The sequence below is a fragment of the Syngnathus leptorhynchus genome, unplaced genomic scaffold, assembly GCF_054491065.1.
Source record: "Syngnathus leptorhynchus isolate UIUO unplaced genomic scaffold, UIUO_Slep HiC_scaffold_685, whole genome shotgun sequence".
Lineage (NCBI taxonomy): Eukaryota > Metazoa > Chordata > Actinopteri > Syngnathiformes > Syngnathidae > Syngnathus > Syngnathus leptorhynchus.
Window position 1 is genome coordinate 12,861 of NW_028232552.1, and position 16,614 is coordinate 29,474.

Below are 16,614 nucleotides of genomic sequence, written 5' to 3' on the forward strand. Positions count from 1 at the left end.
CTCCGTTAAACTTTGACCATGAATTTTCCCTAATGAAGTGGCCTGTGATTAGGTACACCTGAAAATGGCAGTGTACCTAATAAAGTGTCCGAGTGACGTCACAGATTGAACAGCCAATCACAAAGTGGGGGGTTGTTTGGGTGTGGCACTTTTCACTCTCCGTTAAACTTTGACCATGAATTTTCCCTAATGAAGTGGCCTGTGATTAGGTACACCTGAAAATGGCAGTGTACCTAATAAAGTGTCCGAGTGACGTCACAGATTGAACAGCGAATCACAAAGTGGGGGGTTGTTTGGGTGTGGCACTTTTCACTCTCCGTTAAACTTTGACCATGAATTTTCCCTAATGAAGTGGCCTGTGATTAGGTACACCTGAAAATGGCAGTGTACCTAATAAAGTGTCCAAGTGACGTCACAGATTGAACAGCCAATCACAAAGTGGGGGGTTGTTTGGGTGTGGCACTTTTCACTCTCCGTTAAACTTTGACCATGAATTTTCCCTAATGAAGTGGCCTGTGATTAGGTACACCTGAAAATGGCAGTGTACCTAATAAAGTGTCCGAGTGACGTCACAGATTGAACAGCCAATCACAAAGTGGGGGGTTGTTTGGGTGTGGCACTTTTCACTCTCCGTTAAACTTTGACCATGAATTTTCCCTAATGAAGTGGCCTGTGATTAGGTACACCTGAAAATGGCAGTGTACCTAATAAAGTGTCCGAGTGACGTCACAGATTGAACAGCCAATCACAAAGTGGGGGGTTGTTTGGGTGTGGCACTTTTCACTCTCCGTTAAACTTTGACCATGAATTTTCCCTAATGAAGTGGCCTGTGATTAGGTACACCTGAAAATGGCAGTGTACCTAATAAAGTGTCCGAGTGACGTCACAGATTGAACAGCCAATCACAAAGTGGGGGGTTGTTTGGGTGTGGCACTTTTCACTCTCCGTTAAACTTTGACCATGAATTTTCCCTAATGAAGTGGCCTGTGATTAGGTACACCTGAAAATGGCAGTGTACCTAATAAAGTGTCCGAGTGACGTCACAGATTGAACAGCCAATCACAAAGTGGGGGGTTGTTTGGGTGTGGCACTTTTCATTCTCCGTTAAACTTTGACCATGAATTTTCCCTAATGAAGTGGCCTGTGATTAGGTACACCTGAAAATGGCAGTGTACCTAATAAAGTGTCCGAGTGACGTCACAGATTGAACAGCCAATCACAAAGTGGGGGGTTGTTTGGGTGTGGCACTTTTCACTCTCCGTTAAACTTTGACCATGAATTTTCCCTAATGAAGTGGCCTGTGATTAGGTACACCTGAAAATGGCAGTGTACCTAATAAAGTGTCCGAGTGACGTCACAGATTGAACAGCCAATCACAAAGTGGGGGGTTGTTTGGGTGTGGCACTTTTCACTCTCCGTTAAACTTTGACCATGAATTTTCCCTAATGAAGTGGCCTGTGATTAGGTACACCTGAAAATGGCAGTGTACCTAATAAAGTGTCCGAGTGACGTCACAGATTGAACAGCCAATCACAAAGTGGGGGGTTGTTTGGGTGTGGCACTTTTCATTCTCCGTTAAACTTTGACCATGAATTTTCCCTAATGAAGTGGCCTGTGATTAGGTACACCTGAAAATGGCAGTGTACCTAATAAAGTGTCCGAGTGACGTCACAGATTGAACAGCCAATCACAAAGTGGGGGGTTGTTTGGGTGTGGCACTTTTCACTCTCCGTTAAACTTTGACCATGAATTTTCCCTAATGAAGTGGCCTGTGATTAGGTACACCTGAAAATGGCAGTGTACCTAATAAAGGGTCCGAGTGACGTCACAGATTGAACAGCCAATCACAAAGTGGGGGGTTGTTTGGGTGTGGCACTTTTCACTCTCCGTTAAACTTTGACCATGAATTTTCCCTAATGAAGTGGCCTGTGATTAGGTACACCTGAAAATGGCAGTGTACCTAATAAAGTGTCCGAGTGACGTCACAGATTGAACAGCCAATCACAAAGTGGGGGGTTGTTTGGGTGTGGCACTTTTCACTCTCCGTTAAACTTTGACCATGAATTTTCCCTAATGAAGTGGCCTGTGATTAGGTACACCTGAAAATGGCAGTGTACCTAATAAAGTGTCCGAGTGACGTCACAGATTGAACAGCCAATCACAAAGTGGGGGGTTGTTTGGGTGTGGCACTTTTCACTCTCCGTTAAACTTTGACCATGAATTTTCCCTAATGAAGTGGCCTGTGATTAGGTACACCTGAAAATGGCAGTGTACCTAATAAAGTGTCCGAGTGACGTCACAGATTGAACAGCCAATCACAAAGTGGGGGGTTGTTTGGGTGTGGCACTTTTCACTCTCCGTTAAACTTTGACCATGAATTTTCCCTAATGAAGTGGCCTGTGATTAGGTACACCTGAAAATGGCAGTGTACCTAATAAAGTGTCCGAGTGACGTCACAGATTGAACAGCCAATCACAAAGTGGGGGGTTGTTTGGGTGTGGCACTTTTCACTCTCCGTTAAACTTTGACCATGAATTTTCCCTAATGAAGTGGCCTGTGATTAGGTACACCTGAAAATGGCAGTGTACCTAATAAAGTGTCCGAGTGACGTCACAGATTGAACAGCCAATCACAAAGTGGGGGGTTGTTTGGGTGTGGCACTTTTCACTCTCCGTTAAACTTTGACCATGAATTTTCCCTAATGAAGTGGCCTGTGATTAGGTACACCTGAAAATGGCAGTGTACCTAATAAAGTGTCCGAGTGACGTCACAGATTGAACAGCCAATCACAAAGTGGGGGGTTGTTTGGGTGTGGCACTTTTCACTCTCCGTTAAACTTTGACCATGAATTTTCCCTAATGAAGTGGCCTGTGATTAGGTACACCTGAAAATGGCAGTGTACCTAATAAAGTGTCCGAGTGACGTCACAGATTGAACAGCCAATCACAAAGTGGGGGGTTGTTTGGGTGTGGCACTTTTCACTTTCATTTAAATTTTGACCATGAATTTTCCCTAATGAAGTGGCCTGTGATTAGGTACACTTGAAAATAGTGGTGTACCTAATGGAGTGTCCAAGTGACGTCACTGATCAAACAGCCAATCAGAAAAAATATTCACTTGTCTGTAATCCATCGTAAAGTGAACATGTCCATGTTTCCTTTTTGTCCAGACGTCCTTTATGTACTGTACACTACCTAATAAAATCGAGGAATTTCCCCGGCGAAATGGCAGAATGGGTTATAACTTTACCTAGTGATCCGAAGAGCATGGTTCGTGTCCTACACGAAGCAGACTTGGAGCTTAAGTTTATAGCGTAAGACTGCCGTTCATGCTTTATGAAGCGGTTCATGTAATGACGTCAAGCTACCGCAAGATAGCAGTGCCCCCATTCACTTGTATGTAACCCAGTGTAAAATGAACATGTCCATTTTGCCTTTTTCCCGCGATCGACCAATAGGGCTTGGCGATCGACTGGTGTAATGACGTCAAGCTACCGCAAGATGGCAGTGCCCCCATTCACTTGTATGTGACCCAGCGTAAAATGAACATGTCCATTTTTTCCTTTTTCCCGCGATCGACCAGTAGTGGCTTGGCGATCGACTGGTGTAATGACGTCAAGCTACCGCAAGATGGCAGTGCCCCCATTCACTTGTATGTAACCCAGCGCAAAATGAACATGTCCATTTTGCCTTTTCATCAGACTGACCTAACAACTAACAATTATTCTCCTTTCATGTCATTGTTTACATGTATGCGTGTACATATATACAGCAAATGGAGAGCTTGTAAAAAGTTAACATGACTCAGGCGATAGCCCAAATGACAACAACCTGAAGAGATAGCTGCTCGCTGAAGCGGAAGTGTACGGAAGCCGAGAAAGCTCAATTCAAGTCAGGCAAAAGCGCTTCTTTGGATATTGCACATGTACGGTATGTGTATGAAGAGATGTCTTTTAAAAGAGTCTAATTGTGGAATATCAAGCTCAATTGCAATTACGGGGGCTCTTCTTAAAATGTTGGTGCATATCCTTCTACCTTGAGTGTATTTACACCAAAAGTTCCAGAAAGTTCTTCTTGGACCTGCTGTGTCTTTTATTGAACAATGCAAGTATAATCATGACACTATCTGCTCATGATTGAAAGGTTCTATTTGACACTTTTACAGAATATACAGTGTGATTGCAGATTAACAAGTGATAAAAGACACAGTAAATATAGATCACAATTCAGCACTACCGGGGATGAACAATATTTTGATGTACTGTAAGGCTTATAAAAGAAGATAAGCGTGCTATGTGCTACATTATGAAAAAACATCACTGCCATTGTTGTCATACTTGTGGATAAACAAAATGTATTTACGCAATTAGTGGCCGTCTCGCAAACAAACAAAATGACATTTCTACAGCACATTACATTTGGTTTTAGTAAATAAATCCAATGAAATAAATAAATGAACAATAATAATAATATGCAAAAAGTACATACATTTATAATAGCACCATAATGCCCACTGCCCATCTGCAGTTAAGTAAATTAAAGCCCCTGGCCACTAGTTGCAGAAATACAGTATCATGTTTTTTTTTTGTGATGTGACTCAATTATATCATACAAACTAAACTTCAGATATATTTCTTTCAAGACTTCTATCGTGGCTGTGTGACGGTCAACAGCTCATTTTCCAATTGTTTGCATTATTGTACAGCGCAGAGTTTAAATGGGCTCCACTTGAGGTTCGGTGGGCGGGGTCGCGATGTCTTCCAGCAGATCGGCGTCAGGTTCGGTCACCACCACGGCTACCTGCTCACAGACAAACAGTTGTTCTTGAGTGTGTGTATGCATGTGTGTGTGTGTGCGTGCAGTACCTGGGATGGAAAGGGCTCGGTCGCCGCAGGGGGAGTGGCTCGAACAGCGTGAACAACCGGCGATGGTGGTGGGCGGGTCTGTGGGTAGCGAGGTCGCTCACTTGGAGCCTGAACAACAACAACATTTTAAAATAAATGAAAATTCAATAGTTAGACAAGTTGGATACAGAAGTGGAGTTGAATCAGATCAGAACACGTGGCTATTTATAGAAATGAAAAAAAGATCATGTCCAAATGGAAAGGCAGGTGAGGTCATGACCTGAGTCCTGCGAGCAGCGAGCACGGTCAGACCGAAGAGCATGGCGGTAATGCAGATCAGCAACTCCAGCACCAGGAAGATCACCAGCGTCCCCAGGATGCCATCAATGAGCATCTAAACAAAGCAAGACCTACTCGTTTAGCACAAAAGCAAAAATGTCCCACATGGGCTGAATGCATAAACAAAAAACAAAAAAAAGAGAACAAAAAGAAAATGTACGATGGCTGTCTGCTTACTTTGCACTTTTGCTCGACCAGCTCGGTGCATTTCCTGAAACAATGTAGCTGCGAAGACAAAACATAAAAAAAGTTGGCTTTGGGGCCACTAATGCGTAGAATTTAGAATCTAGTATTGCAGCACTGATCTCTAATGGAAAAGATAATTAAGAAGCACAAAAAAGGATATGCTAATTTTAATATCCTGTCAATGATGTTTCGCATTTATGTTAGCATTAAGCTAGTAGACCTTCCTTCCATCTTGCAATCACATTGTTTCAGTCTTGCACCGGACAAGACTCGCTAAATGAAGCGAGCGCTACTCACGGGACATTTAATTATCTAACGAGGTGCAATGCAAGCGCTGGCTGTAGTTGCATTACCACGGCGTGGTACTCCAGGCGGCGGCAGTGTTCGCAGTGGTACGAGTCCTGCCTGTACGGGAGGTGCTTGGACATCAGCCCGAGGGCGGCGGTGGCGAACGCGGCGCTGATCAGATGGAGAACCAGGGCGCATTTGACCTGCAAAACCACCAGAAACAACAATTTCTTATGTCTTGGTGAAGCAGCATGTGGCTCTTTGCTTTTGAAAGCCCACTCACCCAAAACAGAGTGGGCCTCCTACCACTGTGGATCAACACAGACCCCGACAAGATGACCTGGTAGAAAGAAGTGGATCAGTGAAGGAGGTCAAAATTCTGAACAAACCTAAATGTTAGCGCTAGCTCCTCCCACCTGAACGACCACGACGAGGAAGAGCGCCACGTCGGCCGTAAAGTGGATCTCGTGCTCCCGGAGCACGGACATGCTCAGGCACAGGATCAACACCGCGATGACCAGCTGAATGGCCTGAAGAGGACAAGGCAGTTGCTATTGTTTTTTTTTTCATCTTAGATGGCATGTTTCAGCAAACAGACAGCATGTTAGCATGTTTTGTTGGTCTCATGGTTCCATTCTGACTAGCTCACCCCCAAAGTCTTTGGCTCCATCTTGAAGTGGGATTGTAGCTGGCCCGGGCTAAGAGTCCCCGGCGGGGGCGTCGTTTCTTTCGGATCGTTCTGGGACATCTCGATACCTTTGTGATTGTGTGGACAAAAGTTTTGGGACATATTTACAGGATGTGGTGGGAACCATGCATGCAATAAACATAAATTTGATGGGTGCATGAGTCGTCACTGTGTCCTCTAGCAGACTTAGACCAGAGAGAGAGGCCTCTTAAAGAGGCAGGTGACGAGCCAAATCATTAGGCACACCATCGATCATGTTCAAAACACTTTATCACATGCTGTGCAAATGCACATTTTGATTTTACAATTTTCACTTATTTCCATCACTGCTGCCATTTGTGGATGATTAAATCAAATTGCTCAAGATACACTGCAGCAAAGTGGGAGGTGACTGCAGTATGACTTTGGGTGTGCTCTGGAATGACATCCAGCACTCGTGCATCTCATGAGAAACATATACAAATAGAAAAAGGTGTTCTTACCTGTGCCGAGTCACCAAGCAACCTCTTGTTGTTGTTGGACAGGCAAGCTGCTAAAATTAGAGTGTGAGATTGTGTATATGTGTGTGTGTGTGATGGCACTGCAGCAAACGGGCCGCTGCAGACTTTTTGCAGACTTGCAGTCCGGGAGAGAGGAAGGAGGGAAGGGAAGCTGTCTGGTGATGTCATCATGTGATGACGTTGCTCAATTTATTGAAAAATTTATGTAAATGTTAAATATAACCAAGAGAGAAAATAACATCCATGTGGTGATTGCTTATATAATAAATGTGGAAAATGCGTTGTGTTTTTTAAAAATGCTAAATACTAATGCTAAAATATTTTGAAAAAAATTAAATGTGTAAAATGAAACCAAATATACATGTTTTAACTATATACATATTCATAAAAGAAGTTTCTACCTTTATTTTTTTTTTTAAAACACGTATCTTCAGAATTTTTTTCTAGGGTGCGTTTAATATTTTTGGCCACGTGGTAGCGCTACAGAGCCCATTTAAAACTTGATACAGTAAACACAGCACAGTGTATTCTGAAACGTATACTGCACAAAGCTAATAAGGCTAAATCCTGAGTGACATCGAAAGACATTCACATAACACAATATTTATTATGATAGTGGTTGGAATTCAGCGTCTTGCTTTTTTTTTTTTTTTCTCTATCGTGACAGCTGTGTTTGCGCCCTACTGATTCGGTCCAGATGTGAAAATAGACCAATCCGACCCCCTCAACAAAAAAAAAACAAAAAAGAGCATCCAAAGGGAGTTAAACTTAAGTCCTTGGATGATCAGCATATTTGGTCACCCCCCCCCCCCCTGAAGGAGTGAATTAAAAAGTGTCAAAAAGCACATTAGTACCATGTTCACATTTAACATTCAAAATGAACACAGGGAATAGTTCAGCAGTCACATTATGACAGGGTCCAAGTGTGTAGCAAAGGCACGTTGAGGAGCAGCAATGCCATCCTATAACACGTCACCGTTGAGTAGAAAAGAAAAAAACCCATATAAAAGACTTCCATAAAGTTTGTGATGTGCCCGACGTGTGCAAACATTGAGTTCCTACTAACAATTGACATTTTTCGTACCAAAGTCTACTAAAATAAGAGGACTGTATATTTTGCAGTCACGTGGCATTAAAAGTGGGTAAGCATTCCCTAAAGTGAAAATGTGTTTTGAAAAATATTCTGGGAAAATAACCATTTGATCTTTGTCACATTATGACAAGTACAGCAATATTTATTTATTTTTTATTCCTACCTGGAGTGCCGGTGCTCAAATGGGCGTGTTGGGCAAGTGTCCGTTGGAAGCGGCAAGCCCGTTGGAGATGGCGGCCTGGACGTGGCCGTTGCGTTTGCTCTGCGCGGGCCCCACTTGGAGGGCCTCTTGCTCTTCTGAAGTCCGTCTGTCCGAATCGGCTACCACTTGCTGCGGCACGGTACGGCTATGCCATCGCTCTCTGACCACAAAGAGGAGGATGGTGAAGAGCACGCTCAGGCAAAGCACTAAGAGGACCGACACGGCCACCAGTTCCTTTAAGTAAGAAGGGGTCTGGGATGACAGAAGCGAGTCCCCGTCTTGGTAGACAGCCTCATTTGGTGTGGCTTTCATCATCCATAAGGAAAAGTTGCGGCCCGGCTGCGTGGACTCGGGTCCCTTTGGGCTGGGTAGGGGGCCGCTCTTCTGCTTGACGTGGTAGACGGCCATGGTCTGCCGGAAGCCGTTCTCGGCGGACAGGCACAGGTAGTGGCCCAGAGTGGCGGGCGTGGCCACGAAGCTCAGGCTACCGTCGTCCAGGTGGAGGTAGAGCTCCGGCGATAGGCGGCTGTTGGGGCGCTCCCACGATTGGCGGGAGAGGCGCGAGGCGGCGGGACACGTGAGGCGTACCACCTCGTGCAGGGATACCGACAGCTGCTCACCTGCGGGACAGGGAGCTGATATACAGATGACAACTGGAGCTGAATTTTCTTGGCTTTTTTTTTTCCTCTCGTACTTCTGGACTGAAAATGTGGCTTACCTGCTGGGAGGTTGCTCGGTCCAAAGCGAGCTCTATGCACGGATGCGGCGCTCTCGCACGCCTTCTCCACGTTGCCTCTCTCCACGTCCTGGCCCAGGTGGGTCCCGGAGACCCCCACGCAGGCCCGGCGGGTGGCATCCCACCCACAGAAGGGGTCCCGAGCAAGGACGCATTGGGCGCAGGTCCAGTAGAAGGAACAGTTGGCCGTCGGGAACCTGAGCACGCCCTCCGATGTACCGACGTAGATCAAGCCCTGTTGAAGAAATGACGGCAGCTAATCTTGTGAGACTATTTCAATATTTACTATAAAGAAAAAAAATGGCCATTGGAGTCAGATGGAATGGCTGTACTTTGGGTATGGACAGCTTGAGGCTCTTGACAGGTTGAGGTTTGAGGAACACCTGCACCTCCTCCACTACATGAGCACCGCTCTGCAGCAGCACCGCTTTGTGAAGGTACCCCGACTCTGAAACACCATCAAAGACGTTTGAGCTCTTCGCAATCCTGAAAAATACTCTCACAAAGTAGCCTCACCTGTGAGGAGAAAGAGGACCATGTAGTCCACGCCGTCTGTCGCCCGGACCCTCTGGACTGCCAGGTGGCTGTAGCGGTGCTCGGCGGACACCATGGTAGGACCTCCGCCCGCTGGCCGTACGCTGTCGTCCGCCAGGAAGTTCTCCTTGACGAAGCGAAGGGCGTTGTCTGATGCGTTGTGCAAGCCGCACTGAAGATGTGAGGAAAGGAGAGCCTCAGATGTTTATTCATTCTTCAATATTCCACAGCCAGAAAAATATTTGCATCTCGGTGACATTGACCTGGCCCGGGTTAGCCACCCTCTCTTGCACCCTGGTGCTCCACTGCAGCGTGTCACGGTTGAGAACCTTGTAGCTGCCCGAGAAGGCCGACTTGATATCCGCCAAGCGGAACGAGCACACGGCCGACAGTCCCGAATTGATTGACCTGGGTTAAAAGGGCAAACAAAATCAACGACGCGTGACTCGACATGGAAAAATGATACAGTGTGAAGGAGAAGACACGCGGGATGCCTGATGACCAATCACGTGTGGAGAATTTTTTCTTCCTTTTGTTCTTGCCAGGAAAAAAAAAAATCCTCTTAACTTCCTTAAAGAAACTGCAGCTGTAATAAAGTTCTCTACATAATAAAGGAATAAATAAAATTGACTTCAAATATCCTGGGAACAGTTGAACCAAAAAAAATAAATAAATATGAAGGAAAACATCTTACTGACCATTGCGAGGTGAAGATGCCGTAGAAAAGCGTGTCGTCCGTCGGCGCGCCCTCGGTTGGCGCCAGGCTGTCGATGTCCTGGATGACGTTATAGGGTAGCTCGCCGTCCGCCTGGCACAGTAGCTGCGCTTTGGCGAAGGTGGTCCAGCGCCGTTGGAGCGTCCGCTGACCTCCGACGTCGCTCTAGGAAAGAACAAATCGGAAAACAAGTCTAGTCGATCCTGCGTCATATCGAATTCACGCGAGTTGGCCTGGTTCCCGTCTATTCGTTCTTACCGTGCAGACTTGGGAAACGCGTGAAACGATGAACTTGTCGACAAAGTCGTACTCCCGGCCCACTTCGCTGAAGAAAAAGTAAATTTTGCCCTCGTCCGGAACGAAGGTGGAGCTTATGAAAGTCGGATCTGCACGTAGAAAGGGAAAAAAAAAAAAACTTCATATGCTGAACAACAAAATGACCGTGCCCTCCGCAATGTCCTTACCCTCCAGCCATCCCAGCGTGTCGTCCAGTTTGAGGTCCACGCGAGAGCCTTCGCTGAGGTGACGGGAGATGAGCGGCCAGTTGCCACGGTAGTCGGCCACCGTGCCCGTGTACAGCTCGCCGTCTGGCGACACATCACGACAGGCATGTTCGTTTTGATTGACAGCTCTTCCGTGTGTGGTGGTAACAAATGGACGGGAGCAGTAAGCTAACACTTTAGCGTCACGGACCTACGATGATAGCGGTGTTGCGCTGGTAGGGGTCATAAGGGCAGCGACCTCGTCCCTCGTCGACCTTGAGGCTCATCGTTAATGTATCGGAGTTCTGGAAAAGTAAATTAAGACGCACGCCAGGGAATATGGAATTTGTGATTAAGTCGGTCAGTCAATTAAATCGATCGTTTCGACTTTGTATACAGAATGGATATATTTACGCAAGGCAAACTTACGATGTAGATACAACGTGGACTAAAGGCGAATGTTCCACAAGCGTAGAGGTGAGTGGCGTTCAGGAACAGCAACACACGGATGAAATTTGGACAGTCCGTCTGGAAAAGGAAAGAAAAGAAAAAGTTGGACTAAAGAACAAGAATTGGATCGTGAAATGTGTGCAAAAAAAGCTACTTGCCATCTTCTTGCCTTTCATAGAACATTGCTCCAGGTCTTTCTCCGAAGGCTTCCAGTCCAACTATCAGAAGAACGCAATGTTCGGTATTGTACATCTCCCACTTAGCACGCCTTCCCTTACCTTGTTCCTCAGGATTATGGTGTCCTCGAGGCTGACGTCCAGCTCTAGCACGATGTCACGGCCGCCCACGAAGAGAGTATCGCCGTGGTCGCCGAGGAGCAGCGTGGTGGTGTTGCCCACGTCGGCACTGCTGAAGCGGGTGAGGAGTCGCCCGGGACTGCCTGTGATCGCATATGAAGATCAGAGAAGAAACGGCATGTACGTGGAATGAAGAAAAGTCTTCACTCACCCATTGGGAAGGAGACCCGAGCCATCGGGGTGGTCACAGAGGAGCTCACGCAGCACAGCAGAGTCACGGCAACGGCGAGCAAACGGCAGCCACTTTCCATCGTGGCGCAAAGTTGACGTGGAGGGTTGATGGTCCTCAGTGGGGGGGTCAAAGAGACGCTGAGAGCAGGGGCAGCGACCCTCGCTGTGACCCCATTTTTCCGTTGGCACCCATTGTTGAGACAGCTTAGAGGGGCAGATTACAAGCAGGTTTTATATATACAATTGGAGTTATGTAGAAAGACAAAAAGAGAGACTTCCATCTTTCTTTATTAATGAGGATACAGGAATCAAATAGCATTGTTCCTATGCAGTTCTTAATCCAGTTATTTATAACGTTACTAAGCAAGAAAGTGAATTAAATGAGGGCAAATCGAACATTAAGTCAAGACACAAATGGGAGTTTGTATTTTACGACGTTTATGTGAGCGCTTAAATACCACACACGCACTAAAACCCTGCTACGTTAGCTTACATGCTAACAGTTAGCTCTTCACCGAGCCGGTTCACTATTAAACTAAATCCTGCAAATGTTGCCATTAAAATACACGATGAACAGATGAAATATGCGATTGGATGTTTGCATGAGCCTCCCATAAAAGAGCATTTCATGCAAACAACCTTTTTTCTTCGTATCGTCGTCTTTGTGCAAAACATTTAAAGCCATAACACAAACAAGGTGTGCACATTGCAAGATAGCCATAAATGATTTCAACTCGCTTACGTATCGTCCGGTACCGCCGGTTCTATCCCCCCCCCACCACGGAGAGCTTAAAGCAGGAAGCGGCTGCAAGGCAATCGCGTGTCGGCGCGGCGAAAACGCTGACCGTGGAGGGCGTGAGTGGGTGAGAGGGAGAATTGGGTCTTTACTATGTCAACAAATTGCCTCCGCCCACCAGTGGGGCCGAAGACACACGACTGGTGGTCCCAGTGTGCCGTGTGACAGCCAAATTTTGAAGCAACCTGTCAATCACATATTCTCCAGGTCAACAGTCAAAGATGCTGCACAAAATAACACTAATTTCGCCATTTTTCTATCCAACATTACCCAAATCATTTTATTTATTTACATACAACCAACGTTTTCACCAATTTTGCAACAAATTGATCAGGAAAATAAAAATCTGTAGAAACAATCATTTAATATCAACTGTTATACATACATTTACTCTACCATGGCTCGATGGACGGATATCAATTGTTATATATTTTTGTTACAGTCTGTAAACTATAAAAAAAATTGTTTTGCATGCAATCTACGATTTGCAGTGTACAAGGCGTGACTAGTACAAAATCTTCCAAGTGGGTACAGACTGTTCAATCCACACAAGTTTAATTAATGTCCACCATTTAATTAATCCCAAATCTGGTTTGTTGGGGATTCCCCCGCCCGGTGCGTGATTTTGCAAAAGTACCTGTCAGATCTTTAACCATCCATCTTCTCCGAGTAGACGAACTCCCATTAATTTTCCTGCATGGACAGCAGAGCAGTCAAAGCTCACCACCGATCTTGAGTCATTGAATTTCATTGAAACAAGTTAACCTCGAAAAAGCAGGGAAAGGTAGGGAGAGGCTAATCAGAAGTAAAGGAGATTAGTCAAACAGGATTAACGGGGTGACCTGAAAACAGACACGTGGTCAAAAAGCCGGGTAAAACTACCACCCACAACTTGATGCAGCATTTGTGACATCATTTCAACTTTTGCAACTAATTGAAATACTGTCAACCCAAAAAATTAAATACTATACCACTGTGGTGTCGTTGATATTGACCAATATTAGTTGTCTCTCGCGCCCCCCAATGGCCGGCAACAGCCAGTAAGGGGCCCACTGAGGGGGGATTCCCAACATTGTGTCGATGCCGAAGGAGTGACGTCAGGAGTTGGCGTGGGTTGGAGGACCTCATTTTGAGTTTGTTGCCACCGCCTGTTAAAGCCAACAATGTCTACCTATTTTATTGTCGTCGTTTTGTACAAGCATAGAAAACATGAGAACAATTTTGATTCTCAAGCACTGTGACAACATACCTCGAGATTAATTGTGCACAAGGAATGAATTTATTCAAACATTATTTCACAAACTGATTCTACTCAACGCTGATCTCACCCAACTGCCAATAAAATACATTTAATAAGTAAACAATCTTTTTGGACTATACATGAGAAAGGAAAAAAAAAACAAAAAACATGAATGTGAGTTAATGATTAGAGCAGGTATGACCTTTTGTACCCTTTAAATTTGATGGATATGACGAGATTATTCATTTCTGTTATACTTTGATTAAGAGCACCAGCAATCCCACTTTGCTGATGGAAGGTTAGTTTGTTAACTCAATAAAACGAACAAAAACAAAAAAAAAATGCAAAAGCTTTTTTTTGTTGTGTGAATCGATTTGGTAAGAGAGAAAACTAGCCTGCTTTGATTCTGGATTTTATTACACAACATATGATGGAAATGTTAAAACCTGTCATATAGAGATGATCGCGTATAAAAATGGAATGCCTTGCACATGGGCCATCTTCTTATATTTTGCCCCCGAACCTGATGATGGTGGTTGTGGGTTCTACATTTCAGGGGGCATTATGGGGGTGGAACCTGGTTGCTGTTTTTGGTGCTGATTTGTTGAGGGTCTTCACAGGAGGGCGCAGCTGCACGAGGTGCCCTTGTTGCCGCCGAGGAGGCCAAGCTGCGAGGTGGCTAGATTCTGGATTAAATTCCAGAAATGGGAGAAGGAGATGCCCTCACCGTCACCCACGCCCATCTTCCGCATGACCTCACCCAGGCCCTGTTCTGACATAAAGGCCTGCGAAAACACATGGAAGGAACCCAAATTAGGTTTTTAGCTTTACTTGTGATGCAATTTATTTACCAACACACCATGCTAACGTTGTGACTTCACAACAGAAAGTTTGAGGAGGCGGGACAGTGGGGAAAAATGTCTGTGTTCACTTCACAACAGCAGTTTGACGGTTCGTTTGTCGTTAATTCGTCTTAACATAATACAAAGAATTCAACGTGTAAATGTTGCCTGCCTTTTGTTAGCTTAATGCTAACACAATGTGAAATGCCATGGACAGATAACATAATACAAGCATCATATTTTTCATCTAAAAATTCAAAATTATTCACTTTTACGTGAACAGAAAGCTTTGATGTAGCATTTTTTCTTAATTATTAAAATAAACGATACATAACTACTTGATGGATTAATTGTAGCAAGTTGAAACATTTCAAAATGGTTCTTGTAAAGTACACACACAAAAAAAAAAAAAGGTACTGCCTCTGCAACTTAACACAGCAAAGCACCGAGCCCCGAACACGCCCGTCTCCAATTCTCACCTCTACTTTTGTGTCCGAAGAGTAAATACACCTTGAGGCTTTAACAGTTCCACAAAGTATGTACGGCTATATTCGAGCCGTGCTCCTTCTTCTGCTGGCAACGGCCGACGGTTAACTGGAGGAATTCAAAGCATGCGCTAAAAGATCACGGGGGCTGTCGGAAGACTGACGCGAACCATTAAAAACGCACAACCCGGGGCCGGCTAGCTTAAAAATCTGAATTCAATTGTGGAAAATTGACTGTTTGATTTGAAATGCTCTTCCCCACTTTAAAATGAATGAATCTAATCGAATTAACATTGTGATACCTTGGCTACATACAAGCTGCTTTTTTTGTCTGAAAATGAAATTGTAAGCGGTGCTTCACAATCACGCTATCTTTAATCCATTTTTTCTGCTTAGACTATCAAATGGGTCAATCTGACCCGCAACAAGAAAATCACAATGCTGCAGAAAAAAAAAAAAAGAACAGCTTCCAATTCGAGAGACGCTTAAAAGGTATCAATCATGGTGTTTACAGACCAGAACGTCGTGGAAAAGACGCTTGGACAATATGATTTGCTCCCAAGGCTGCGAGTGTGGTTGGCCACGAGTTCCGCTTTCCAACCCCCACAACCCCCCACCCCCCGCATGCATCTTTTCGAGACGTTGCTTAAGTCCGTGGAGGCGCCCACGCCGCACGATCGGACGCACACGTTGTCAAGAGCCAGCCTCCTTCCTTGCTAGGCTATGTGTGAGAAACATGAAGCCACGCCCAAACTACTATAAATCTATATGTGTGTGGGTGCTTGCCAGTCTTACCTTGCCCATGGTGGGCAGCTGAGAGGATAAAAGCCCCTTGAATTCGTCCATTTTTAGCGTGGGGCCGTTGTCGGCCGAGGCCGAGTGGAACTGGGTGACCAGCGTGTTGATGGCGCCCTCCAAATCCGAGTACTAAACGGGTATCGGACAAGATATGTTACCCCACCCGAGTATCACAATATTCAAAACTTGTGGAATCATTTATTTCTCGGACAATTTGTAATATAATACACTGATTGTTTGGAAATTCCATTTGGCATCCAGAGGGCCTATCTGGGGTTTTTTTTTTTCCCCAAGGTCCATAAATTAAATTACGATGAGTATTTTGGGCTTCTTTGAGCTAAGTTTCTCTTCAGTTTTCTTTTTTTATGACTTTTTTCTTTTTAGAACTGCAAGCGAGCCACATGAATATCAAGTCACATGACACAAACTCAAGTTAGTACCAACTAGCTATTCCATGCATGCAGGCAGGCAGCTTTGTCTCTTTCGCTTTCTCTCACACACACTGAAGAAAAAAAAAAAAAAAAAAAACACCACACCCTTGTTCTTTTAAGAATGACAAGCTGCTGCAAGTCGTTCACCTCTACACTCGATGTCATCGTTCTCGGCTACAATGTTTCAATGAAATAGAACAAACTAATTGAAAGTATATTTTAGAAACTTTAAAGCTGAACCGTTTTTATGTATTTGTGTACAACACTCATTAAATTATTATTGTCAATTGTCTGTCATGATCCTATTTGTATTCTCATGGTTACCATACAGCAGGATGATATTTATGTGTTAGAAATTTAAATCATGTAGAGTGGAGGCCTTTTACTTTTAAGAACATTTTATGAATGGCCTTTTTTTTTTTTTTACACTTATTGCTTC

At 44.7% G+C, this 16,614-nt stretch overlaps 2 protein-coding genes and 1 pseudogene across 7 annotated transcripts; all 3 read right to left on the reverse strand.

The window, feature by feature from the left end:
* Nucleotides 1-4,150: 4,150 nt before the first annotated feature.
* LOC147036325 (uncharacterized) lies at nucleotides 4,151-7,319 on the reverse strand. Of its 3 annotated transcripts, XM_085905295.1 has the most exons (9): nucleotides 6,827-7,319; nucleotides 6,306-6,412; nucleotides 6,073-6,186; nucleotides 5,940-5,996; nucleotides 5,722-5,859; nucleotides 5,360-5,407; nucleotides 5,124-5,237; nucleotides 4,865-4,972; nucleotides 4,151-4,799 (listed from the first exon to the last, which is right to left on the reverse strand). In XM_085905295.1, exons 2-9 carry the CDS (start codon nucleotides 6,402-6,404, stop codon nucleotides 4,713-4,715), a joined length of 765 nt encoding a protein of 254 aa, XP_085761421.1. In that variant the 5' UTR covers nucleotides 6,405-6,412; nucleotides 6,827-7,319; the 3' UTR covers nucleotides 4,151-4,712. The 3 variants fall into 3 exon arrangements, with proteins under 3 accessions (XP_085761421.1, XP_085761419.1, XP_085761420.1); XM_085905293.1 differs by lacking the exon at nucleotides 6,827-7,319 and having other exon boundaries at nucleotides 6,306-6,505; XM_085905294.1 differs by lacking the exon at nucleotides 6,827-7,319 and having other exon boundaries at nucleotides 4,151-4,802; nucleotides 6,306-6,505.
* A 149-nt stretch (nucleotides 7,320-7,468) lies between these two features.
* Nucleotides 7,469-13,514, reverse strand: LOC147036326 (semaphorin-4A-like). 4 transcript variants are annotated; one of them, XM_085905292.1, is made up of 15 exons: nucleotides 13,351-13,514; nucleotides 13,017-13,072; nucleotides 11,564-11,787; nucleotides 11,335-11,495; nucleotides 11,215-11,274; nucleotides 11,036-11,134; nucleotides 10,818-10,911; nucleotides 10,589-10,711; nucleotides 10,383-10,510; nucleotides 10,108-10,289; nucleotides 9,673-9,817; nucleotides 9,392-9,581; nucleotides 9,208-9,323; nucleotides 8,858-9,110; nucleotides 7,469-8,774 (listed from the first exon to the last, which is right to left on the reverse strand). In XM_085905292.1, the coding sequence occupies exons 3-15, from the start codon at nucleotides 11,661-11,663 to the stop codon at nucleotides 8,116-8,118; spliced, it is 2,310 nt and encodes a 769-aa protein (XP_085761418.1). In that variant the 5' UTR covers nucleotides 11,664-11,787; nucleotides 13,017-13,072; nucleotides 13,351-13,514; the 3' UTR covers nucleotides 7,469-8,115. The 4 variants fall into 4 exon arrangements, with proteins under 4 accessions (XP_085761418.1, XP_085761417.1, XP_085761416.1 ...); XM_085905291.1 differs by lacking the exons at nucleotides 13,017-13,072; nucleotides 13,351-13,514 and adding an exon at nucleotides 12,326-12,515; XM_085905290.1 differs by lacking the exons at nucleotides 13,017-13,072; nucleotides 13,351-13,514 and adding an exon at nucleotides 12,223-12,305 and having other exon boundaries at nucleotides 7,469-8,759.
* Nucleotides 13,515-13,635: 121 nt separating this feature from the next.
* Nucleotides 13,636-15,942, reverse strand: LOC147036327 (protein S100-A13-like; annotated as a pseudogene).
* Nucleotides 15,943-16,614: the final 672 nt, after the last annotated feature.

Excerpts from the sequence above, each read along its gene's own strand:
- LOC147036326 (XM_085905289.1), bottom strand. The coding sequence starts at position 12,290 with ATGTGCACACCTTGTTTGTGTTATGGCTTTAAATGTTTTGCACAAAGA. Across the intron at positions 11,788-12,222 it reads CGACGATACGAAGAAAAAAG|CTGTCTCAACAATGGGTGCC; the intron begins GTTGTTTGCATG and ends TGCCCCTCTAAG. Across the intron at positions 10,912-11,035 it reads GTCCACGTTGTATCTACATC|AACTCCGATACATTAACGAT; the intron begins GTAAGTTTGCCT and ends TTACTTTTCCAG.
- LOC147036325 (XM_085905294.1), bottom strand. The coding sequence starts at position 6,503 with ATGCACCCATCAAATTTATGTTTATTGCATGCATGGTTCCCACCACAT. Across the intron at positions 5,238-5,359 it reads TGGTCGAGCAAAAGTGCAAA|ATGCTCATTGATGGCATCCT; the intron begins GTAAGCAGACAG and ends TGCTTTGTTTAG. Across the intron at positions 4,973-5,123 it reads TCGCTGCTCGCAGGACTCAG|GCTCCAAGTGAGCGACCTCG; the intron begins GTCATGACCTCA and ends GTTGTTGTTCAG.